The sequence below is a fragment of the Phaethon lepturus genome, unplaced genomic scaffold (assembly GCF_000687285.1).
Source record: "Phaethon lepturus isolate BGI_N335 unplaced genomic scaffold, ASM68728v1 scaffold6509, whole genome shotgun sequence".
NCBI lineage: Eukaryota > Metazoa > Chordata > Aves > Phaethontiformes > Phaethontidae > Phaethon > Phaethon lepturus.
Genome location: NW_010562652.1, coordinates 11,457 through 35,900, shown reverse-complemented (window position 1 = coordinate 35,900; position 24,444 = coordinate 11,457). Strand labels below are relative to the sequence as shown.

The 24,444-nt window shown below is 45.4% G+C and overlaps 2 protein-coding genes across 2 annotated transcripts; both read right to left on the bottom strand.

Moving 5' to 3' along the window:
- Positions 1–2,589: 2,589 nt before the first annotated feature.
- Positions 2,590–6,939, bottom strand: LOC104626418 (serpin B4-like). The gene is made up of 7 exons (XM_010294335.1): positions 6,877–6,939; positions 6,346–6,409; positions 4,651–4,731; positions 4,244–4,325; positions 3,534–3,676; positions 2,819–2,892; positions 2,590–2,775 (listed from the first exon to the last, which is right to left on the bottom strand). Exons 1-7 carry the CDS (start codon positions 6,937–6,939, stop codon positions 2,590–2,592), a joined length of 693 nt encoding a protein of 230 aa, XP_010292637.1.
- A 9,139-nt stretch (positions 6,940–16,078) lies between these two features.
- LOC104626416 (serpin B12-like) lies at positions 16,079–21,873 on the bottom strand. The gene is made up of 7 exons (XM_010294333.1): positions 21,706–21,873; positions 19,957–20,070; positions 19,462–19,593; positions 18,492–18,609; positions 17,148–17,290; positions 16,606–16,776; positions 16,079–16,483 (listed from the first exon to the last, which is right to left on the bottom strand). Exons 1-7 carry the CDS (start codon positions 21,871–21,873, stop codon positions 16,079–16,081), a joined length of 1,251 nt encoding a protein of 416 aa, XP_010292635.1.
- Positions 21,874–24,444: the final 2,571 nt, after the last annotated feature.

Genomic DNA, 24,444 nt, shown 5'->3' with positions numbered 1-24,444 from the left:
TAATCACTGAAAATCAGTAAGGGCAAATTTAATAATTCAAGCCTTACCTGAAGTAGGTTTTGGCATGAAAAACACTCAGCTTACTATTTCATGCTGTATTATAGAATAGATATTAAAACCTATGAATACCACACAAGAAAACCAAAACAAAAAGATTGCCACATATTTGCTGTTTTAAAATATTTCCTTTTATTTTACCACATTTGGCAAACTGCAGCTAAACCCTGTGTTGTGGGTTGACCGCAGCCGGTCAAGCGCCCACACCCTCTTGCTTACTCCCCTCCATCCGCAAAGGGATGGGGGAGAGGATAGGAAGAGCAAAAGAGAGAAAAAATGTGAGTTGAGATAAAGGCAGTTTAATAGGTAAAAGAAAGAGGGGAAAAACAAACAATACAAAAGCAAACATACAAGGAGGCCAATGCCCAGTCCATCTCTGAGCAACGGACACCTTGAAAGCAAAAAAACCCCACACCACCCCTTCTTCCTCTACCCATTTTTATTGCTGACATAATGTGCTGGTTTTGGCTGGGATAGAGTTAATTTTCTTCACAGTAGCTAGCATGGGGCTGTGCTTTGGATTTGTGCTGGAAACAGTGTTGATAGTACAGGGATGTTTTCATTACTGCTGAGCAGTGCTTGCACAGAGCCAAGGCCTTTTCTGCCTCTCACCCCACCCACCAGTGAATGGGCTGGGGTGCACAAGCAGTGGGGAGGGGACACAGCTGGGACAGCTGACCCCAACTGACCAGAGGGATATTCCACACCAGACAACGTCATGCTCAGCACATAAAGCTGGGGGAAGAAGAAGGAAGGCGGGGACGTTCAGAGTGATGGTGTTTGTCTTCCCAAGGAACCGTTACGCGTGATGGAGCCCTGCTTCCCTGGAGATGGCTGAACACCTGCCTGCCCATGGGGAGTGGTGAATGAATTCCTTGTTTTGCTTTGCTTGTGTGTGTGGCTTTTGCTTTACCTGTTAAACTGTCTTTATCTCAACCCATGAGTTTTCTCACTTTCACTCTTCTGATTCTCTCCCCCATCCCACCAGCTGCGTGGTGCCTAGTTGCCAGCTGGTGTTAAACCATGACACATGATGTCATATGGTACGGAACATCCCTTTGGCCAATTTGGGTCAGCTGTCCTGGCTGTGTCCTCTCCCAGCTTCTTGCCCACCCCCAATTTCCTTGCTGGGGACAGCAGCAGAGTGGGAAAAAGAGAAAGCCTCAATGCTGTGCAGGCACTGTCCAGCAACAGCCAAAATATTAGTGCTATCAATACTGTTTTAGTTAGAAATCCAAAAGACCACCATACAGGTTGCTATGAAGAAAGTTAACTCCATCCCAGTCACACTCAGTGCACTCTAGCACAGATATGAAATAAGGATCTGATCTGGAGGATAACTGCTACCGTTTCACAGGACTACTATAGCTAAAATGACTTCTAAGCTATAGTTCGTTGTTATGAATGGATCAGGCTTTGGAAAACCACGTGCACTCATGGCACATAACGTGTCAGACGTGTCTACACATGATGCTTGCAGCAGGAGAGAAAAAAGGGAAGAAAGCCATATTCAGCTTTCCCCAGAAGATGACACAAGAGCATGGCATAGCTGAGGACAAAGGAGGTGCAGCCAACTTTTTTTGGTGAGGCAACATGTCACTCCAGGGTTTTTGGGTTCCCCCTGAAACCTGCCCTGACTTTGTCAGACAGACAGCTGGCATCACTGTGAAGGTCTTTGTGGCTTGGACTTGCACAGCAGGGAAATGGGACTGCTCTGGCACCCTTAGGAACCCCTTACAGCACGACGCTGGTGAGCATGCACTCTCTCAGGAGATGCTGCATTACACTGCAGAAGCTCACTGCCGACTCACAGCCAGGCAAAGACCATAACACCCCAGAGCCCACCAGAAAGGAGCAGGACTTCTCTCCCCTGTGCTGAATGGGAAGACTAGCTGCCTCTGCCCAGGGGTAACTTTTGTGTCTCTACTGCTATGGGAAGGGCTCTTGTCACTTCAGAGGCCCTTCCTGGAGGGGAGGGCTGGAGAGGGTACCCGAGGAGAAGAATGAGGGACAAATGCAGCTACATATCTCTATGCCCAGCATCCGTGTGGAGCTGCACTCAGGATATGAACATAACCTGTGGGTTGGGCTTGGGACCTGGTGGCTGGGGAGGAAGGTCTGCAACATCTTCTGGAGGCTGGCCCTACCACCAGCCTCACCATACAGCTGAAGAGGGGAGGCATCATTTTGGGATGGCTCATTTCTACAGCACTTCACCCAGCTGTTTTGATAACCTGACTCCAATGAGAGTTTTCATGGCTAAGAATGAAATAAGAATGAAATAAGCTCCATTAGTTTTGTTCTCTGATGTGAGAAGAGCTCTAAAATGGGAAAGGCCCATTCTAATTTTTTCCAGTAGTCTTGCCAAAGCAGCTTGGTGTTTTTTCTTGGGATCAAGATTATGGTTATCAGGAAATGCCGGTGACACTTGACAGCAGCATGTTGTTTATGCCTGACTCCTTTCTACCACAGCATTGTGCTCCCTTTGGGAAGAAAGAAGTGGAGCCTGCTCTACCCTTAGGGAGAACAACATCAGCCAAATAGGAGAATGTTCTGGCTCAAATTGTGTTTGATCAAGAAGAGGAACGGGTGGTCATCTCTGAACTCGTAAGGAATGTGGAGGCACAATGGTATTATAGTCACCCGTGTAGCAGCAGCTGCCTCAGTGCCTTCTTCATTAACTTCCACAAAGGACTTGTGAAGGGCCTTGGAGAGACTCTCTTCACAGCACAAAGAAATCAGCTTGTTCAAGGATGAAGGCATCCCTCTTCCCCAGAGTCTGCAGTACTGGTATGAGCTCACAGGTCTCCTCCATTCTGAACCGGCGCAAGTACGCTGTGATTTTTTACAGGTACACATTTTCCATGTTGTCCATTCTGCTAATTTCTCATAGGTGACAGCACTCTCTAGCTGCGAGGACAAAACACAGGGAATCACAGTCATGAGAAACTAGATCAAAATGCTCACAGGAACATTTTCCTTCAAGGAAAGGCCTGGTTTTCATGACAGGCAGAACCTGTGCCCTACAGCTACCAAGTGTGAAATCAGGCAAATTCAGATCCAGCCTTCACAGAGGGATCCTTCTCATTTGTTCACATTTTCACCAGAGACCATTTCACCAGAGACCAATATGGCATCATGTCTTGATCCTTTTGCAAGGAAGAAGTAAGTTCCCTTCGCTAGTGCTACATTTTGTCCACTGAAATAGGCATTAACTCCCTTGGAAATGCTACAAAGCATTGCTTTCGAGTAGGTTTTCTCAGTCTTTCTCTGCTCTTCTGAAGCAACCTATATGCCCATTAATCTCTCTCATCTTTACACAGGCAACAGCCTGTGGAAAGCCAGATAAAACCCATAACGATAAGAGAAACAAGGTTGGCCTGCATGGCTGCAAAGCATCTTGTTTAAGTACTGGATGGACAGGTAGATTTCTCCTCCTAGGAGAAGAGTTACCTGTTCAAGGCCAGTAGACTCACCACAGATGGATTCTGGAAGGAGAATGAACGTGCTGAGCTCTTCTCCAGTGTACAGAAGCTCCAGCTCTGTCACTTGCTCTTCTTGTCTCCTGGCTAATTTATATTTTCCTGCCTGACACATCATCAGTACATTCCTGTACTCTCTCTAAAATACAGAAAGTCAATCAATAGTCAGAAAAAAACCAGGAAAAATAAAGCAGATAATAAAGCCTGTGGAATCAACCTGCTTGAAATTTCTTGTTAATTTTCCATGAACACTCCTTAAATCACTGTATGTTTTTGCTGAGGGCATTGGCAGAGGCTTGAGCTCTGTGAAAGCCATAACAGTCGCTCTAAGGGCTTCTTGTCCTCTGCACTGTAGTTTGCACTGCTCCATTAACTCTTTCCTAAAGAACAATGCCAACACTACAGTGCTTGGGAAATGCTGACGTGCCCTCAGAAAGGTCTCCTCTATAACTTAGCCTCTCCAAGGAGGTACCAAAGCTTGTCTTCACATGATCTCTGTCATGAAGGCATTTGGGAAGAGGATGCTGCTTTCCCACTTCACAGTGTGAAGGCTCTTGGCTTGGAGAAATTGGGCCCCCACACCTGGGGCGGGCAGAGACTTGCACTGCAGACGCAGAGTGCAGGTTGCCAGGACTTTCCCCACTTTCCCCTGCTCCCCACAGCTCCTGTCCCAAGTGTACCTCGTTCAGCCTAAAAGGCGTTGCCCTTTGAAGTGCATAGCGTTGACCAGAGCTAGCGCCGTTGTGCAATCAACAGAGCCAGGAGGGAACAGATCTTTAATTTTCCCTTTAAAACAACAAACAAAGGTGAATTATGCTTTTGTTTTGACCATTGACTGAGGATGATCCCATTAGTTCCTCATGTGGAAGAATTGTCTGTTTGAGGCAAGAATTGATCTGCAGCTTTAGCAGAGTCAAAGCTCCCAGGAGCTCAGGGCCATCTTATGCCCCAAGCTGCTTTTACAGTAGCCACAAACAAAACTAATCACTCCATAGTATTTCTGAATGTTGCCACACTCAGGAAAAGGAAGAAACTCAGACACCAGGTATGGACTTCTCACATGGTCCTGATGCACACTCCCAAGGTAGCCAAGTGCAGGCCTTGTCCTTACCACCGGTTTGTTTTTCCACCGAGGAATTAATCTTCTCTCTGGACTCTTCAGCAGCATTAATGAAGTCCACTGCTTCCAGCTCTGCATGGTACAAGGCTCTTGTGGATTCTAATTATTGCTGCAAAAGAGGGAAGAGAGGTGGCTGTCATGATGGTAATTGGGGAGCCACTTGATCACAGGGAAGAATAGGAGTCCAAGAAACGTATGCCAACCTGTAGGTCAAAGCTCCCATGTGGGGCTATTTGTTCCGGTATTAATGTCCTGCATATGCACTGTGACTCTTCAGGAGAGACTTTTTGGGCATGGGGAGGAGCCAAGCAACCAAGTTCCTGGAACACCTTTCATGTAAGAAAGTCCCAGCTCCACTGTCTTCTAGTCTTGCTGTTCTTTGTGAAAGGATGTTCTGCTTTTTCACCATGACAAACATTTCAGGAAGACAGCAATCAGGGAGGGCAAGGCACGCCCCACCAGCCTGGCCATCACCCATGGGTGACCCAGGGGAGCATCACTGCTCCCCTGCCCTTGCGGAGCAGCCTCCCCACTGCTGCTTCCTGGCCCTGATTGCAAGCTGGCCCTCACTTCTCATCCCGCCATGTGTGGAGCCCCATTCACTTCAAAGCGCTGGCAAATGAAAAATAACATGCAAGGACTTCATCTCCCCCATTGTGCACAGCACAAACGGGCAGAAAGACCGCTCTGGGATCAGGCCATTAAAGCCAGGTCTCAATATATACACATGTGTGCAGAGAGGGAGAAACGGGCTGGACTCTTTCCTCAGGAACCCCCTTTGCAGCCAGGGCAAACTGGATTTTTTGGCTTGTCTGGAACGATGATTTCCGTGGAAATGCTCTGCACTACACTATTTCTCAAAGATACAAATGTGCTGCAGCATTTAAAAAAAAAGTAGACGAAGGGTGTTGATTCTACCTATATCAAAGCATGAAGAAACATAATTTTGGTGAAAATTGCTACCCAGGTCTTTCAAAAGTATTTTTATCTCCTCCTCAGCAAATGCAGGCCCTCTTCCCTGACTTTGCAAAGTCCATTTAATCTCATAAATTACTCTCTTCATACTCTGCTCACTCTGTTTTTCATCCATCTGTGAGAGCTTGCTTTTCTGTCACAATAGCAGCCAATACAGAAACGTGCAGAAACTTTATGTCCTTAGCAGAAGTTCAAAGTGCAGTACAGAAGTTTTTTTAAAACCACCAAAGCTGTAAACGATTGTCACTTACCTAAAGGAACTGAAAAGTCACTTCTCCAGAGAGCCTATTGGCAATGCTGAGGGAACATGTGGCACCAGCTTTGCCAAGGGCAGATAGAAGTTCCTGGAACTGAGAATGGGTTCCTCTGGCTTCTTCACACCGTAAGCAGCATGTAGAAGCTTGCTTTAGCAAGACACTCTCCCCTGGAGCTCCACCCATGTGCCCTCAGGCTAAAATCATAGTCACTCTCTCCAAATGCACTTGTGGGGCCAAGGAGCATGCAAAGACCCAACACATGTCTGGGCTTCCTGACCATCCAAAAGCACCAGGTCACACACTTGTCTCCCTCCTCTTCTGTCATCTCTACCTTGAAAAAGGATCATCCTGATTAAATCTGGCAACACTTTACGCAACAAAGCAACAGGGTCTCTTCTGCATGTGCACACAGGCTTCAGAGTTAGATAAGAACCGGGCTGAACTCTTCTCTTACCGTGCTTTTGGATGAAGTGCTGCCATTTAGCAGGTAAGACCTCCTCGCCCTGCTTTGCTTCATGCTACAATTCAATGTTATCACACAGTCCAGATACTATCTCACCTTTCCAGTGTTGCTCTTGGTTCCTGGACTTGGTGTGCTCAACATCTCGTGAATGTGAAGCACTTGCAATATAAATGCAATGTAAATCTGTGTAAATAGATTAATGAAGATACAAAGAACGCATTGATGTTGCACTGCAGCCTCACGGGCACTGCAAGTCAGATGAGCATATTTGGAAAGGAAAGCTTTGAGACCTGTAGCTGCCACCTCTTTCAGTTTGCTGTTTGTGAAGAGCGTGGCCTGGACTGCCAAAAGGCTCCTGCCTCTATTCCATTTCCAAAGGTAAGCCTGTAATATCACTTCCCAGAAAAAGGGAAAGTCCACCTTTTCCATCTCGTTGGCTATGTTGCCTTCGGCACCCAACTGGACCTTGCTCAGGACAGCTGAGATGCTCAGCAGGGAGAAGATATTTTAATTTCTTTTTACTTTGTTTAGCTCTTTGAAGAAGCTCAGGCAGAACTTGACGTTTGCTGCACTGAGGAAGCCCATCGTGGCATGGCCAAGACCTACAACAGGACAACTCTGTAATCCGTCTCACAAACATTGCCATGGTCAGAGCACACAGTGCTGGAAGAGTTGGAAAGACAGAGCCTTTCTCAGGAAGCAGCACCCCAAGCACCAACTCGCTCCTGGGAGCAGGTTTCAGACCACGCTTAGCACTTCGTAGCAAAATGCAACCCACACCCTGACCCAACAACCACCTCTGGGCAAATCACCCCTTTAGTCATACTCTTGCTCTTCCCCAGTCTGCTCCAGCTAGGTCCGCATTCACTTTCACAGCCTCAGGTTTTTTCCTAAAGGCTGTACGCTGTGTAAATACAGTCACGTAGTCCACACCCTGTTTTTCTTGCAAGAACGGCTACATGGTTTAGAAGCATTGGTCAACCTCCAGACACTGCGCTTCACTGAAGTATGTTGTCTAAAAACTTTTTTTGTTTGTATATTGTGTAAAACATAAAACACATTGTATTAAAACAACCAACAGAGAGACCAGTGAATTGGATTGCCAAGTCATAGCCAAACAAATATGTGGAAAGGCCTTCCTCTGCCTCCTGAATTTGGGGTAGCAAGTTCCTACATGTCCCAGCACTTCTAAGATAACTGCCTGGCCATTTATCTCCTTTTGCCTTTTAAGGGTATTACCAAATTCCCTCTTGCTGTTGAGTGAGCTTGTTCACTTGAGCAAAGAATTTGGCTACAAACTTCCTACATCCTGGGATTATTGTCACGTCCATGAAATGTGGAAATCAGCCCTGTGGGCAGAAACACCGCTTTTGCTCCCCTCCAGCTTCTGTTTCCAGTACTACCGGCTACCCTGAGGAAAGCTAAAACTGGGAAAGTTACCTTCTCCTGGGAAGAGCTGACATCTGTCTTCACTGATGGAGGGCGGTGTCCTGCCCCATCTTAAATCTAAACCATCCACTGTGTAGTCTGGCTTCCTGCCCAGTTTATTTCTGAAGAAGGTGCTTGCCCGGGGGAACCAACGGCCGACAGACAGAGTACCAAGAGAATGGATTTTCACGTCCCGCAGCAAAGTGGGAGACACAGTCCAGTCTCTTCTGTTTTTCACTCTCTGAAACAAGTAGTGAAAGAAAGAAATATGGGTTTTTTCCCCTCCCAGAGAGGAGGCACCTTGTTGGTGCTGCTGCATCTCATTAGATCGCTCTGCTAAATCATCTGAAAGATGTGACAAGCATTTGCAGACAGCATACAGTAACAGCAAGAGGGAAACTGAAACAAATCAGAAAATAAGAGTCTGATGAGCAGCGTTCAGAGAGACCCCTCTCCCTGAAGTACCTACGTGCGTCTGATAACCCCTGTCTCACGGGGAGCTCTGGTAGTCCTGCAGCAGGTGATAGAGCTGGGCCTATAACCACAGCAGGTTATTTCTTCTTTAACCCAGGCCTTCCCAGGGAGGTGCAATGATGCAGCTTCTCTGCTTGAGGGCTACCCTTAGCTGGCACTGCCTCCGTACGGGCACTTTGTCTGTCTCGGGGGTCCCAGCACGTTTTTCTTCCTGTGTTAGCAAGAGCCGGAGAGCAGAGGGAGCGCATGGTGGCCTTCAGCAGCACACCCCAACCTGAGTTTTGAGCATCTCCTGGACTGCGGGTCGGGAGGTGGCAGGCCTAACCAGGTGCTTCATGACCTGGTCCAGAGGGCAGAAGGAGTCCCAGTTAACGCAGCTTTGGGAACAGATCCTGGTAGCAGGATGCTCCCATATGGAGAGAATTTTAGGGAACAGGCTTTGTCCATTGACCTCATGCAGGAAAAGGGCAAGAGGAGGTGTAGCAAAGGCACCACTGGCCCCACTTAGGAGAGCTCAGTATGGCCAGCACTGCTGGTCACGTCTGGGGAAGGGCACTGAGCTGGAGCAGCTCCTTCACTCAGACTGGTGCTCCTTGCCCCTCCAAGGCTGGATGTGGGTTTTCCCTTAGACACTGCAGTTGGAGCACTTTCAGCTGAGGTGCTCAGCTCTGAATATTTGCTGCTGTACTCCAGCTATGGATCTGGTGTCCTAACCCCTACGTTTAGCCCAAATGTTTCAGAAGAACTGTGTGGGGAGCTGGAGGCATAGGTGGTTTTGCCTTTGGGCTTGAAATGCGCGTGAGGTTCACGAGGCTTTTGTCAAGCTCCACGGTCACCGTCGGTCTGCATCTCTGGATGGCTTGCACAAAGCAACATGCACAAAAGGCAGCGAGGCAGAGTTGCTCCTGTCTAGGGGCACAGGAGGTACGCCAAAGGCCCCGGGGCATGTCTTCCGGGATCCTTCATACTCACCACCCTTCGTGAACAAGGAAAAGGGCACCGCCCTGCCAAAGCACTTACCCGCCTTTTGACCCCGGGGGCTGTTCTGCTTCAGGAGCAGCCGTCAGCCTTCTGCAGCCTTCCCCCCGGCCCCGGCCCGACGTCTCGAGGCTGGCTGGGGGCTGAGCGCTGTGTTTATTCTAGGCCGGCAGGCACCGTGCTCAGCACTGCTCCAGGCAGGGTGTCGCGTTTCTGGCAGAAGACCAGGGGCTGACTCCATTGAGCAAAGTGCAGCTAAGCCCCCGTATAGGTATCACACGATGACTGCACTAATAGAATCTGAAAATACGTTTTGGGGGACTTTCCCCGACTCGCGCAACTCCGGATTGAGAAGGCCTTTCCCCCCAGCGGTTGCCCCTCTGCCGCCTGGCGAGGTAATTTCTCACTCGGCAGGAGGCCGAGGGCTGTGGAAAAAGGCAGGACCGGCCATCGGGGTTGGGGAAAAAGGCAGGCCGGCCCAGCGCCGAGCCGTGCTTGGGTCTGCCACATGCTGACAGGTTGCGGGGGGGAGAAGCGACGGGCGGCGGAGGACGCTCGGAACAGGGGCTGGCGGGGGCGTGAGGGGGGGCAGAGCTGGCACCGCGAAGGCGTCGCGCAAGGAAAGACGACGTCCGCCAGGATAAAGCAACAGAGGTCCTTCAGCAGTGCTTCTCCAGCGCCTTTAAAACTGTCAGTAAGCGTGTGGAAAAGCTGGACCCTGCTTCCAAACTGTACCAGTCAAGTGAGGGCGTAACGCAAAACAAGCTCGCAGCTGTGTGGGTGGCGGTGCCCTTACGCAAATGCAGCGACACGCCACCCCGTCATGGAGAAGGCGTAAGTTCATGCCCGAGGAGTCAGATGAAAAAGCTGCACAGCAGCACCCTCTGAAGACCCAAAAGGATGCTCACAACTGAAGTGCTTTGTTCATTGTTTTATTTTCTAGGCAGATACTAAGAGAATGAGGAAAAGCTCATGCTAACAGGAAGATGTAGGGCAAAATATCACTATTGTTCATGCACTCACCCAGGTATAGATACTTGTTTTCTGTTAAAGTGATACTGGATTAAAACAATAGTAGTCCTAGGAGCTGGAAACCATGAGACTGGAATCAGAACTCCTCTACTAGGTGTCCTAGTTACCAGTCCTTGAGCTCTCCCCTCGTATCATGCAGTTGCATTCATTCAGGTAAGGGCACAACTTCAAAAGGAAGGTTTTGAAGCCTTTTTGAAGTCGCCCAGCCCATGCTAAAACCTAGTGCCTGATGGTGCTTGGTGCATTCTCCTGGGAGACGCAGGCGAGGGTGTGGAACACCCTGAAGGCAGGCCCTTCACCTCCTGAGCCACATGATTTTCTCCACTACAGACATTATGTACCGTTTTCACTTAAAAAAATGAAGTCGCTTTAATGGCATTTTCAGGGAACCCTATTTGAAATAGCTTGCGCAAGGTCTGCTTTGAACGCATTCGCTAGATGTTCTCCGGGGACTTGCGCCTCATTCCACCTCATTCCTGGATTTCAGCATGGGCAAAGCACCTCATTGCTCACACTGAGGCAGTTCAGAGCAAGGAAAGAAAAGTGCTAGCTGCTAGAGAATTTACAGAAGGTGAAAATATAATGCCTACAAATTTTGGATACTTCCGCACGCATAGGAAAAGGGATTTTTCTTTCAGATGGCTTTTTGGATGTACATGCTTAAAGCCAGCCTACATTCTGTTTGAGAGTGCCACATCATATTTTAATGTTGCTTCTCCTTTCTGAAGCCATCTATAACTCTGTGCATTAAACATGTTATTCACTGATTCTCCATTACATATACACAGAAAAATACAGTCAGGAAGTGTGACTTCTGAATCTGGTTTTCATAAAGCCTATGAATACTTTGATGTAGTACCCGCTAGAAGTGATTACAATTCCATATAGAAAAGGAGCGTACTTTAGCAAGAAAATAAAATCAAGGATTTACTAAGAGACAATTTTTTAATAAACATGGAAATTGAAAGTCTAGATTATCCCACTGCCGTTACTGTGTGACTGACGGTACAGCTGGAGTAGAATAGCACCTTGTATAGTACAGAAGGCATGCCACTACTTACATTACCATCAGTCAAGGCCAGCCTTTGATGTGTGGTAATTTTATATTGTATCGAATATTACATTCTTATAATTAAGATTATAACTGAATAAAAGTTAACCTATTTATATTGATAATAAAATAATGTAATAAATTATGTACACTTTATATTGGATATCATACCATAGTTGAACCTTGAATTTGAGTCCTGATAATCTGTGTATAATAAGACCTTATGCAGGTCTTAACCAGAAGATGCTAACTAGTGGCACTGCCATCCAGCTATCCTTCAGTCAGATTGCATATTTCCTCCCTTGCTGCCCTGTTCAAGAGGAACAAGCCCCAGTATTATCTGAATATAGACAGACGCTACTGTACATTTACCCTGCTAAGTTGACTGGGCTAACAAAATAAAATACGGTATAACATGGAAGTTAAAAAAAAAGAAGTGTATTCAAAGCAATACTTCTGGATGATTTCTGAAACCATCAAGAAAGTGAGCTGGCACTTCCATATGTGTGTTGGAAGTGTGGGACAGATGGTCCATGAGAAAGGTGATGGAAAGTTGATGAATATTGGAAGCGAGTCTGGAAACCAGAAGTTTTGCAATGTGTCAGACAGAAAAGGGACACAATTTTTTTTTTTTTGTAAGCTTGGAGAAATAAGAATATTTGTAAGAAACCAGTGACAGAATTGTTTCTAAACATCATTTGATTACTGTTAGAATTTTTATTAATGATACTGCTGTGTTCAGCCTTAAGATCAGAAGGAATTACTATACTTATCTGAACTTCTGTCTAAAATAAATTAGTCTCTAGCGGTCCATAACACCAAGGCCAAAACCAAAAATGTCTGAGCACCATATTCTGAGACTTCCACAGGACAACTTAGGAAATAACAGGTTCAATAAATCCTGCAAAGTAGCCTCTCTTGAAGTTTACCAGTTGAATCTTTTCTGGTTTATTTCTTAGTCTTTGTGGTAAAACTTTGGCCAAGAGTCAAATCAGCATTTCATCTTTCTGCAGTAGTACCTCTGGGGGTCTTGACTCCTCTGGAAATGTAAGCATGTCATCTTTGTTAGATTTGAAATACATGTTGAATTGGTTTCTAAAGTTTAATTCTCCTTGATGATAAGTGAACAATACAAATAGTTTTGTACGGAGTAGGCCTTTCACTTTACTGCTCATAAGGTACTGACTGATTTTGTGACTTGAAGGGTCAAATTTTGGCCCTTCCCTCAGTTGATACCAGGGAAGAACTGAGTACCTAATTCAGTGAGATGATGAACACCACGTGACAAGAGCATCCACAGCTGCTAATGAATCCTCTAAGAAGGGCTGTGGTCCCGCACCTTGGAGAAGAAAGCTGAAATGATGTGCAACCTGGATGCACCGTGCCAAGTTTCAATAGGAGTGGCAGAGACTCGCTGTGTAAATTCCTACTGCCACCGCTTGCGTCGCACCGAGGGGAAACTGCATGTAAAATCAGCTCAGACTGAACGCAAACATTAAAAGTGATACTGTGAAAGTGAAATTTTCAACATGGATCATATTTCGAAATCTAGTCGCAAGCCATGAGTACTGAAAAGTAGCATTTCTTCGCCTTATAGCTTAAAAGCTATGTATTTTGCCAATAACCATTATTCCAATCAATCACAGTCGAGTTTCTCCCACTTCCAGTTCCAGGCGGGAGTGGGAGAACCAGGCAGATCCTGCACAGTTCAGTAAGTATAACACGGGATATTAAAGTCAGCAGAATTTGAGATTTTAAAAGGTACCTGTACGTTTTGGGTCTAAGACACAATATCTTATAACTCTTCTGGTTTTTACCGACTCAGATATTTTGTGGTACAACGTCGTTACTATAAACTAGTTTGACCATCTGTAAAGTAGTAACCAACCAGAGCTGAGCAGGGTTAGCCAAATTCAGCTAACCAGTGTGCAAGAAACAGAACCATAGAATGGGGTTTGGGTTGAGGACAACCTTTAAAGAACACCTAGTCCAACTCCAGAGGCCCAGGGCAGGGCAGAAAACGCATCTGAACCTTGCCATGTGCAAAGGGGATGCCTGCTCCCCTGGCAAGCTGCTCGCCGCGGGGAGAGAAGATGCATTGGACCTTGTTTGCATGGATGGGGATTGGGAGAGAGAGGCATTCTCTTCGGCAGAGTTTGCGCCGGAAAAAATGTAAAAAACCCTATCTATCTTGCATAGACGTTCGGTTTTTTCCTTCATGACATTAGTCTTACTTTCATAGTCCATGAGATTGTGGCAGTAGTAAAAGTGCTGCCCTGGTGTGTCCCAGAAATGGCCCAGCCGCATCTCTTACGTCGCACGGGGCTCACCACGCATCTTCACGGCTCTGGTGGCACAGGAACGGCCCAGCTTAGCTGAACAGAGACTTTTATTGCAAACCTCCCCCTCTATTTCTTTCACTTTCAGGACTAAGCTCCTTTCTTCACTAGTAGCAAATGCAGATCCATCCCCCTGCTGACCCACAGGGTTGTCAGAAACTCCTGTTTTAACTCAAGGGTGCCAAAAAAGGCTGTGCTGGGGGTTGGAGACTGTATACTCATTTCTGAGAGAAGACAGGAACAAAGGGAAGGATTTTTTTCCCCTGTGGCATTTGCCACTTCATTACAGGAATCTCCATCCCTGCATTTTCAGAAGTATTGCTGATTTTTGAGGTTGCAGTGCTCAGAACTTCCCCAGGGAATGTAAACACTGTATGATGACAGCTTTGGGTACTAAAAACTTCCTCTAACAGGCAAACGGGGCTGCCAGCCTCCAGAAGAGGAACATGGACACAGCCTGGAGAACTACTGCTGCAGCGGTACTGCACATTCAGATTAGACAGTCAAGAGTAGTTTGTCTATTATTTGACTCTTTTATTGTCCTGCTCCTGTCTGTTCTTGCTCAATTACGATTCACTCTTATTTCCTAGGCTTTCTTGGCCAAAGAGCCCCAGGTAACTTACAGTGCGTAAGCTACGGTAATCACGAATGCAGAGCATGAGCGTGCTTTACACCCGAATATGTGGTGAACGGCTAATGTATATTTTCCTCTTCACGGGCCATAAAGCACATTGCAAATGTTAATTTGTTAAACTTCATGTAGAATCCCTCTGAGGAAGATGTTACTTATGTTAAACCAGCAAATTAGCAGTAATGTCTCCCTATCAGTCAGCTGCAAGTTTTATTTTTCTCCCACAGACTAAAAACCTTCCCAGGTTAGATTTAACTGTGATTTCCATGATTTACAGTGCCCTTTACAAAACCTTTCTTCATTCCTCAGAGCACAGAGGGAGCCCTGTCTTTCAGATCTGTACCTCAGATGATTAAAATTCACCAGACAGCAGCATGCAAGGAAGAAAACATTTCTTGGAAGTTCATGGCTACAGTTTTCCATGTCAGTAACTTCAATGGGGTGCTTTAGACCATTTTCCTCCTATTCCTGGAGACTGAAATCACTTGATTTATCCCCATATAAAAGGCAGCCTTCTTTACTATGTAAATAATTAAACCTCTTCAGAAATGTGTGCTTTCATATCCTGTTCCTGCAGGCACCGTTCATACAAAATTCTCTTCGGAGTAATTTGAGAAATCTGGGGGGGCTTGGGGTAGGTTTTCCAGATAGGTGGTAGAGTCTCCATCCTTGGAGATACCCAAAAGCCATCTGGACATGGTCCTGGGCAACTGTCTGTAGGTGGCCCTGCTTGAGCAGGGGAGGTGGAACAGATGACCTCCAGAGGTCCCTTCTGACCTCAACCGTTCTGTGAGCTTTGATTTCCAAAATGAATGCAGAAAAGTTCCTGTAAAAAGGGGCCCAAATCCTGCCCTCCTGTATACATAATTACTGTTGTAATCAACTCCCTTTCTAGAGGTGTCTGAAGGCAGAATCCTGTCCTTTTTCATGACTGAATATTCCTACTGTTATTATCATAATAATCAATGCTACTAATAAAAACTCACACAACAAGATCAGGGCTCATGAAAAGACTTCCTGTCACATCATTCTTGGTAAGATGACATTTTAGACGTAGGCGTACATCTGAATAAACAAATGAAGCCAAAGCTGCTTCTAGCATAAGCTTTTTATATAATGCAGAATAGCACAAAGGCAGATCCAGTACACATCACTGGGGAGAAAGTGGTACAGTTATCAGTAAATAGGTGTATTTGTTGTAAATAAGTATCTCCTCCTCGGCAGTTGCTACAGGAAAGGGAATTGTCATGGCCAGGTCTCCACTGTGCAAAGGATTTGACATAGCTACAGAAAGCAGATAAGGAAAAAGCGTCTCTAAAGCACCTCTCTGCTGACCAGGACCCAGCTGGCCAGGAATCAAAAAATACAGAGCAGGGGCTACTCTGTTTTTACTGGCAGTTACTGAAAATTGTTGCAGACAATTCTCCTCAGACAGCAGCACACCAATTCCACCTTTGCAGGCCCAGGAAGGTGCTGTACTACCCTACATGGCTGGGCCAGGGAACCGTAACGAATACAGGAGCGTATATGGGCATCGGGGAAACAAAATGTTATTCATATCCAGTGAAGTTAAGGCAAAATTTACTCCTGTTTTGGATTCAGATCAGTATTTGCAATTCAAGGAGCCTAGTGGCAGAGCATCCAATTGGTGGGTTCTAAGCTAAACTGCTTGCAGTAATTACGTTGAAATTCAAACTAGCTGCCAAAGTATTAAGAATGCATTGGGGAAAAAAATACGATTTCTGATTTTCATCCAGGTGTTTCTCACAATGTTAGAAAATGGCCCTGATTTTAAGGTGAGCAGAGTTTGCCAAAGAAAAGAATGGTATTGGTAGGATTGTGTCTAATAAAGAAAAAGAAAGGGTGGTCAGCCATAAACACCTCTGTGAGAGGAAGAGACCTCCTCACAATGACAGCTCCTGTACCAGCTGCTGCTACGGTGCCTTCCTCATTGACTTCCACATACGTCTTATGGACAACATTTGACAGCACCAGAGATTTTGCAAATGACATTGCAGAAAGATCAGCTTTTGATTCAGTGAAGATGTCAGTCATCCCCATCTCTTGTAATACCTCATTGAGGTTAAAGGTGCCTTCAAGCTTGAATCGGGGGAGGTATACCTCCACTTTTGTCTCAAACATGTGCTCCGAAGAGGCCCACAGCATTAAATTTTCATAGGTCATTGTGCTTTCAATCTAGAAGATGGGAAAAAAAAGAGCTTAAAATAGGTGGGCAGCTTTGAAAAGTTTAGATCTTTACCCAGCCTTAATTCAGACAAGCAGCTTTCAGCCATAGTCCGTGATATATAGTGCCTTACCTGTTCCAGCCCACCGGCAGGTCCATCAGCCATGTCACCTGGCAGCAGGATGATCATGCTCAGTGACTTCTGAGCATAAGGGAGCTCAAGGACCTGAGCACCCATCTCCTCAATGTAGCCTAATTTAAACATGCCTTTCTGATACATCATCTGCACAGGTTTTTTCTCATTCTATTTAAAAGAAAATTACACAGTCACTTAAGCAATATAGCTCTCAACATTTAAACTTATTATAGGTGTAATATCAGTAGTCAGGATTTCAGCAGGGAACTTTCACTTGTGTTTTGCCAGTCACGAAAGCAAAACTCTGAGTTGTTGCAACTTCTTAGTCTTGCACATTTTTTTAGTAAAGATTATGCTTTTCTGTCAAAAACCCTCCTGCCACCTCTTCCCAACAGGAGAGGCAGGTTAAGTTCCCCACACACCCACACCTTGCTCACAGGGCAGCCAAGCCCTGGACATTGTGCTTCTATGTTATGTTTGCTTCATTGCTCACAGTATCTAGAGTAAATAATGTTAAGGTTTACCGAATGCAGATGTACCTGATTCAGTTTAAAATCCCTCTGTACAGTTTTTTGTTCCTCAAACTTGTGTTCCCAGGATGCTTTGAAGTAGATTACATTCACCAGCACCAGTAATGCACGTGCGTCGATCATACCAGGAGCAAAGAGTTCCTTGATCTTACCTAAAGGAAATTTTGGAATACACAAGTATTTGCTAGTTGTCATTAAGACTCTGGACTGAGACTCAATTACTTGTCTGTGAACTTAGTTTTGGAGAAACTGAGAAATCCAGTTCTTGGCTTATTCAAAGGACAGAGACAATATAGGCAAACAAATGGTAGATTCCTCTGCACTTTTACCATCCAGGGAGGACAGGGGGGACTGGGGTCACCACATTAGCCAACTGTCAGTGTCAGTGACCATACATATGTGCCAGGTGACATTAACCATCCAGAAGGAGGCACCATTAATCACATATTCCAGGTTACACAAGGGCATTTTTCCCTTTGCACCAAGCGCAGCAGTTAACCAGCTGTGGAGTTTTGGACTTTCTACACAGAGGCTGGAGTAGGAGTTAGTAGGTCCAGGTGGCTCCTGAACCTTCAGCCATCTTACTGAAAGCCAGCTGGGGTTAACAGCTCTTTCCCATATCAGTCACAGGCTGCTCTGCCAGTACAAGGACAGGTTTGGTCAGGATATAGGCAACTGAGAAACTACAGAAGCCTTCAAATCTATTTGCCTGTCCCCCAGTAAGTTCAGGGGGATGTTCAGCCAAAAGATTTAGAAAATTCTTATCCTGCTACTACTGCAGCTCTGTCAAACCTAAAGGAAAATGGCATATATCATGTTTAGTCTAATCAGCAAGAGCCAATGGACCCTGCTAGCCTGTTAAGGGCAAGAGCTGGTTGATTGTCACTTGTGACAGTGAGTCTTCCTGGTGGTCACATCTCTTGTCTTTGTGGGCATTGCTCTGTATATAACCAGGTCCTCAGTCATCCTCCCTCCTTTCTCAAGTTGTTCCCAGTCTCACCAGGAAGCTCACAGCTTCCATCCCCTGCTGTCCTGTATCTGCATTTGTGGCTGTTCACAGAAGCAATTTGTCTGGTGAAGCCATATAGGTATTATTGCAATTATCATGCCAGGCATAAGGGTGGGAATACAAAAGTATTTGACATGAAACACACCTTTAGTTCAGAAATAATTTAGTGGATAACTTACTCTAATATTTCAAGAGTGAATGGGAAGACAAACCATCTTTAAACAGCGTAAGACTGAACAAACAGAAATGTGAACAAGTCTTTGCTTTTCATATTCTGGAATTTCTTGTGTTGAAGCAGTGGAAGAAGGCAGTGATAGTATGGCTATGGTTTTGCTTTGTTTTACCTTGTGTCTCACTTTCAACCCAATTATTAATTTTTATTCTGGCAGCTTCAACAGCACCATGAAAGTCCACAGTTTGCAGCATTGCTCCATACAGTTCCTTAGCGCACATTAGAAATTGCTGTAAAGCAAAATAAAGATTATGAATTGGTCAAATCTGTGAAGTGCTTATTCCCTTTTGAAAGAAATTAATGGCTCTGAACTATTTTAGAAATGGTGAGGGACCTGTTGACTCCATAACGCAAAATTTAACTTTTGAAATATCAACTATCTGAAGTTTATTCAGAGAATCTTTGAAGAAGATATAATTATTCTATTGCCTAGGCAAAAAAGAAAGCCACAAGAAAGTTTCCCCATAGAGAACCATACACCTGAGGTCCAGATAAAAATAAAAAATTAGAGAAGATGCAAGATGTGTTGTTTAATGATTAAGTATCCAAATCATTCAACAGAAATAATTGACAGCAAAGCAAAGATGTGACTAGCCAGCAAGACATCCATACTAGGTAACCCAGAGACCAGTCTGTCATTCAGTAAGAAAGGAGTAAGAAGTTCAGCACAGCAGCTCTACACATGAAACCATATAACATCTCAGTTGATCAGCCCTCTCCAAGCTTACTGCTGCCCCAGTTGTGTCACGTGCAAGCCCAGAAGTACCTTAAAGGCAGCCCGAAGAGGCCATTTTTGGCTGTAGTCACACCTCTGGCTGAGTGTAGACACATGCCAAAAGCAAACACACTCCTGCTTTATTTTTGCTCTATAGCCATCGACATCCACAGTCTGTTGGGTTTTTTTTAAGCAAAATAATTTAAAGCCGATGCTTTTGTCTCTTTTCCACCAGCCCCAGGAGATACAGCTCCAAGAAGCACATCAAGTGCTCCAAAAAGGACGAGAGGAGGCCAACAGTGAGGCTCACGGTTACAGGTAAGCTTGCGGTCAGGGCCACAGCGGTTAGCAGACACAGGTAACTTACCTGCTGGAGTTCAAATCCTTGTTGTATAAAGAGATTGTTGGCCAGGGTTAACACATAGCTTTCACCAAGGTTTTGCAGTTCTAAAAGCAGTGCCTGGAATGCTTTATGGTTAAGGTCCCCATCCTTGTTACACTAGGAATATTACAAACACAACAATTATAACAATTACTCCATATAGCTTTGGTTGTTGATTTACATCCTAATTAGCTCACACTACAGGGCTAATTCCTGTTGTACTGATTTTGAAATCCAGCTAGTCTAAGCTCTATAGCCTGATCTTCCCTCAGATGCGATCACTGAAGGCTTTGGTATTGACTTTATGGAAGACTTGGCCCTTAACATGGTAACACCCGGTCTCAGGCATTTCCTAGTGGATTAGGCAGACTTTGTACGTGTGATCTTCACTCCCTCCAGTGGCAGACTTCAGTGCTTTGTAGCTAGTAACCTACCATGCGCTGAAGAAAAGGCTCCTGTGCTGCCCACCCAAAAACATACCTGTGAGAGGGATGACTGTCTTTCCTGGCTTAGTTCTGGCTCCGTTTCTGGGACTGCACTCTCAAGATCAGATCCAAGGGTCATTTTTCCTGTAGCTTTCCTGACATGGAGCACCTGCGATTGAAGGTGACAAATTATGGCAATTGCAACTGGGATAAAAGCATTTCCCTTGTTTAAAAGATTTGTTATGCTGTCCTGGATAAATGGAGTAGATTTATGGAAGATATTTTCTCAGCTTCAATCAGGCTGAAATGACAGACTTGAAATTGTTCATATATTCATATATTCATGTTCAAATTAACATTTCTGTATTATCAAACCAAGAAGAACTTGCACTTAATCCCTCAAAATTTTACTCTCCACTATCTCCAAATGTTTACTTTTGATTTGTATTTTTACTGCTACAGTTACCTTAAACTTCAAAACAAAAAGTTGCCTCAAGTAAAAAGACAAATATAGTTTTCTTTGAAAATATCAAAACTTTTTGTAATCACTCTTAATCTTTGCATCAGCTTAGGAAATATACCAAAACCACAGTGCTCTTAATGGAAACCAGTCCTTGTTTCTAATATCTCGCTGAAAAATTTCCAGCAGATTCTCCATTATAATAATGTTACATCATACATAAGCTTAATCTTTTTTATTGATGATACTGGATCCCCATTGCTTTCCTAAAATAAGCAAGAGCTCCTCTGTATTGGGTTTATGTGGCAAGAGTATGGCAGGCAAGGGGCTGCAGGGGTGGTCTCTGTGCGAAGAGATGGGGGCTGCCCCCGTGTCGAACAGAGACGGTTCCAGCTAGCTCCAAAATAAGTCGAGTCTGTTTTGCCGTGATGGTCATTGGTGAGTGATGTCCCTGTCCTTATCCCAACCCACAAGATTTTTCATCTTATTTTCTCCCTCTGTCCTTTTTGAAGAGGGGGGTTGAGACAGTGGCTGAGTGGGCACCTGGCAGCCACCAGCCAAAGTCAACCCACCACACCCTGGGAACCTCCTTAGGAGGGCATGTCTACCTTGGCTGCAGGTGACCCAGCAGTCAGACTGTGCACATGGCACTGTTAGGATATGATGGATGAAGATCTACCAGTACAGAGCCAGCTACTGATAGAACCTCTGCCTTAGGATTATTGGCCTTTTACCGCTCATGGGCACAAACAAGGAAAGAGAAGAAAGCTTGTAGAAAGCAGAACTGGCACTGCGGGGAGTAAAGCCACAGCAACTGGAGGGGTGGCCTTCTTCACACCCTCCCTGCCCTCCTGGGTCCCTGTGAGCTCTGCAGGTGAGACATTTTGACTCTTGAATGTCATAAGTGAGCTAATGCCTCCAGCTACCCAGATGCAATCACTTCAGGTTTCTGCAACTCTCCCCACTACTCACCCAGACTCACATTTTCAGGATTCTCATAGCACTCATGAGAGGAGGTGCCTGCCCGTAATTTTGAAACAAAGTCTGATATGCCGGCAGCAGGCTGGGGGAAAGCCAGCACGCCCGCTGTGGTGTATCGCCTCTTCTCGTTTGGCTCTTGCTCCACGCTCCTGAGTAGGCGTGGGGACATGGTGCGACTCACGCGAGCAGATGGCAAGGATCATAGCACACCAAGCACAACTTGTGAAGGCAGCACCTGTGCTTGTGTTTGTGCTTGTTTCCTGTCAGACCCTCGCACACATGTCGTGCTAGGATGCCCAACATTTCCATTAAGGGAACAGCAAGCAATGTGGAAGCATCTCGGCATGTCCCATCGATACTTACTTCCTCTATCTGAGCAGCAGTGTTGTTTTTTGCACCTAGATGGACCAGGGCCAGGGCAACAGAGATGCTCATTGGAGAGAAGACGATGTTTGTGTCCTCTGCATTTCTGTTGAGCTTATTGTAGAGGTCAAGGCAAAACTCAGTAATTGGTCTAGCAATGGAGCCCATCAGGAAGCAGCTGCTGACTGGGAGCACAAAAGAAAGAAGAAATTTAATGCAACTTGTTGCCTAGCTAGATCACACTGTGAAGCATCTGTCTGCACTGAGATTGTCCCATAGCCGGTTGCTAAATAATCAAAGTTTGCTAAATTCTGAGAGTTTGAAACAGCCAACCTTGCATGCAGCTGTTGGTCCATGCTACACAGCAGGAGCAAGGACACAGTGGGTCTGGAAAAGGGACCCAAGCTCACCACATATGTGAATTCATCAGAAAGGACCAATTTTCTGTCTTATTCCGTGGTGTATCTTGTTTCAGATCATGGTATTGAAATCAATCAACCGTGGATTAACGTTTTCCTTCTCCAGATTGGTTTGATGTATACAGTTATATCAACTCTTTACTTTTGTAAGAACATACAATTAATGACAGAAATTTGGTGACAGGAACAACGCTTGCATATAACCATGTCTGGTAACCAGAGTTGTGGTATGAGGGTTTCAAACAACAGGTTTATAAAAACAAAATCACTGTTAATTAAATGTTTTCATATATGAAAAAGGGTCATGAACAGCTGTGGAGACTGAACTACATATGGAAACATGAACAGTTTGATACAGACTTTTTCCATCCTCATGAGTTTCCCAGGAGCCACAGATTCAGGCAGGATACACAATTAAAATTTTCAAAGAAAGCGATAGCTCAGCAGCCATGAAAAGAAGTCTGTAAGTGCCTGCTCAATGACATGACGAGATCTGTGTCACTCTTTTCTTTTGTAACAGAAACATAACAGTCTGATACATTTCCCATGGGTCATTTACATTAAATCCTCTCTACTAAGAACAAGTTGGGACCAAGTTTCAGCTTGGTCCTTGCAAGCCGGAAGCCACCTGAAAAAAGGAGGGGTTAGAAACTCCTTTCCTGTCCCTTAGAAGAACTGTAAAGCTGACATGTGGATACCAGTGGGATCACATGAGCTTTTCTGGAATCATTATACCCCAAAAAACCCACATCACTTTGTGTCAAACAAATGATATTTTGGACAGCACACCAGAAAAATGTGTGAAAAGCAAAGCATAGACTCCTGCCTGCTTGCAGACATAGAGATGAGTAGCTGTGACCTGTGTTCCAGAAAGATACTTTATTTAGGGGAATATACACAGCCACAGTATGGCAAGAAGGCCCTCACGTCTCCCGCAGCACAGATCTGGCTGGCTCTACCTTTCAGCCTGGATGGGGACAAGTGTGGGTCGAGTCCATAGCAAGCTGCCAGAGCTCCTCTCTGTTGAAAAGATGGGTCAGTGCACAGCCGGGTGGTTATTCCCACTGCCCACAGAAAGCCACAGCACAGCGGATGCTCCTTCTCAGCCCTTGGCCAAGTTACGTGAGGAGCTCCAGCCTGTGTCACCAGAAGACTAAGGGTGGGAAAAGGCTGGTGCAAAGCTGAACTTCAAGATTTTTCATTAGCAGAGCCCTTGTATGTCCTGTCCTGGGCTGTCGGTGTCCAGCAGCCTCTCTGAGAGGTGTCTAGAGCCTTCTTGGGGACCACCATGCCCTCCCGGCCAATGCTTTCCTGCCACCCCATTCACCTACTGAGGCCCTAGCTCTTCTACCACAGCCACACACACAGCCACACTCACACACAGAGCTTGCCCTTCGCAGAGCTTTCTTTACTCCAAGAACCACTCAAAACGTCTTGCCTTGTCCTCGAGGACGCAGAGTGCACACTGCCTCTTGCTCAGCCATGAGCCAGAACGCAGACTTTGCATGAGGAGCTGAGGCTCAGGCGCCAGAAGTTACCAGGAGGTAGAGAGTTGATGTGGCTCAGCTGAGGTGCAGCATTTGTCTGTGCAAACCATCTTAGCCCGCAGCACATGGCAGACAATGGGAATGAACTCAGCCCACAGGAGAATAGCCTCGGCCTGAGACAGATTGCTGCAGTGGCTTGGAAGAGCAAGTTGATGAATATATGAAGGTGCCACGTATGGCAAATGCAGATGTCCCTTGCCTTTTGACTAGCTCGAAAAGCATGGCAATAATCAATGCTTCATTGTATTTCTGACCGATGCTCTGTTGGAAAGAACCTGCGATGCTGAAAGAGAAAGTTCATACATGTTTCATACAGAGACGTTTGTGTTACCCTGAAGTCCAGAAGTACTTCACATAAAAACCTAATACAAATGGGCAAAACAGAGGAGAAACACCCAAAAGGTTCTCTGAAGAAACAAATTAAAGATGAGTTATATCTCATTAATTCTGCAAACAGCCACTCTAGCTCTGCTGTTTGTGTCTTTGTATGTTTATGTCTTTCATTTTCCTTTTAATAACATAGTCATCTTACCACAAGAAAAAGACATTGCACTAAATAATCATTTCTCTTTTCTTCCACCTTCATTACCTACTATCCAGAACCTTCTGAAAACAAAACTCAGCGCTTCATTAGTGCTGAAGTTTGTATTGCTCCACGTCCACACCTCTTGAAAGATCTGAAACGGAGCTGTGAAATCGTTCACGGCGAATGTAGGTCATGAGGCATATTGTAGGTGTGCCCAAAGCCCAGAACGAGTCAAGGAGAAAAAGAA

Coding starts and splice junctions, on each gene's coding strand:
- LOC104626418 (XM_010294335.1), bottom strand. CDS start 6,939: ATGGGCTTCCTCAGTGCAGCAAACGTCAAGTTCTGCCTGAGCTTCTTC. Junction 4,732..6,345: donor GCACTTCATCCAAAAGCACG/GTAAGAGAAGAG, acceptor TGTACCATGCAG/AGCTGGAAGCAGTGGACTTC. Junction 3,677..4,243: donor AACGCTATGCACTTCAAAGG/GCAACGCCTTTT, acceptor TGTATTTTAGAG/AGAGTACAGGAATGTACTGA.
- LOC104626416 (XM_010294333.1), bottom strand. CDS start 21,873: ATGGGCTCCATTGCTAGACCAATTACTGAGTTTTGCCTTGACCTCTAC. Junction 18,610..19,461: donor AAGGATTTGAACTCCAGCAG/GTAAGTTACCTG, acceptor TTTGCTTTACAG/CAATTTCTAATGTGCGCTAA. Junction 16,777..17,147: donor GGGATTTTAAACTGAATCAG/GTACATCTGCAT, acceptor TCTTTTAAATAG/AATGAGAAAAAACCTGTGCA.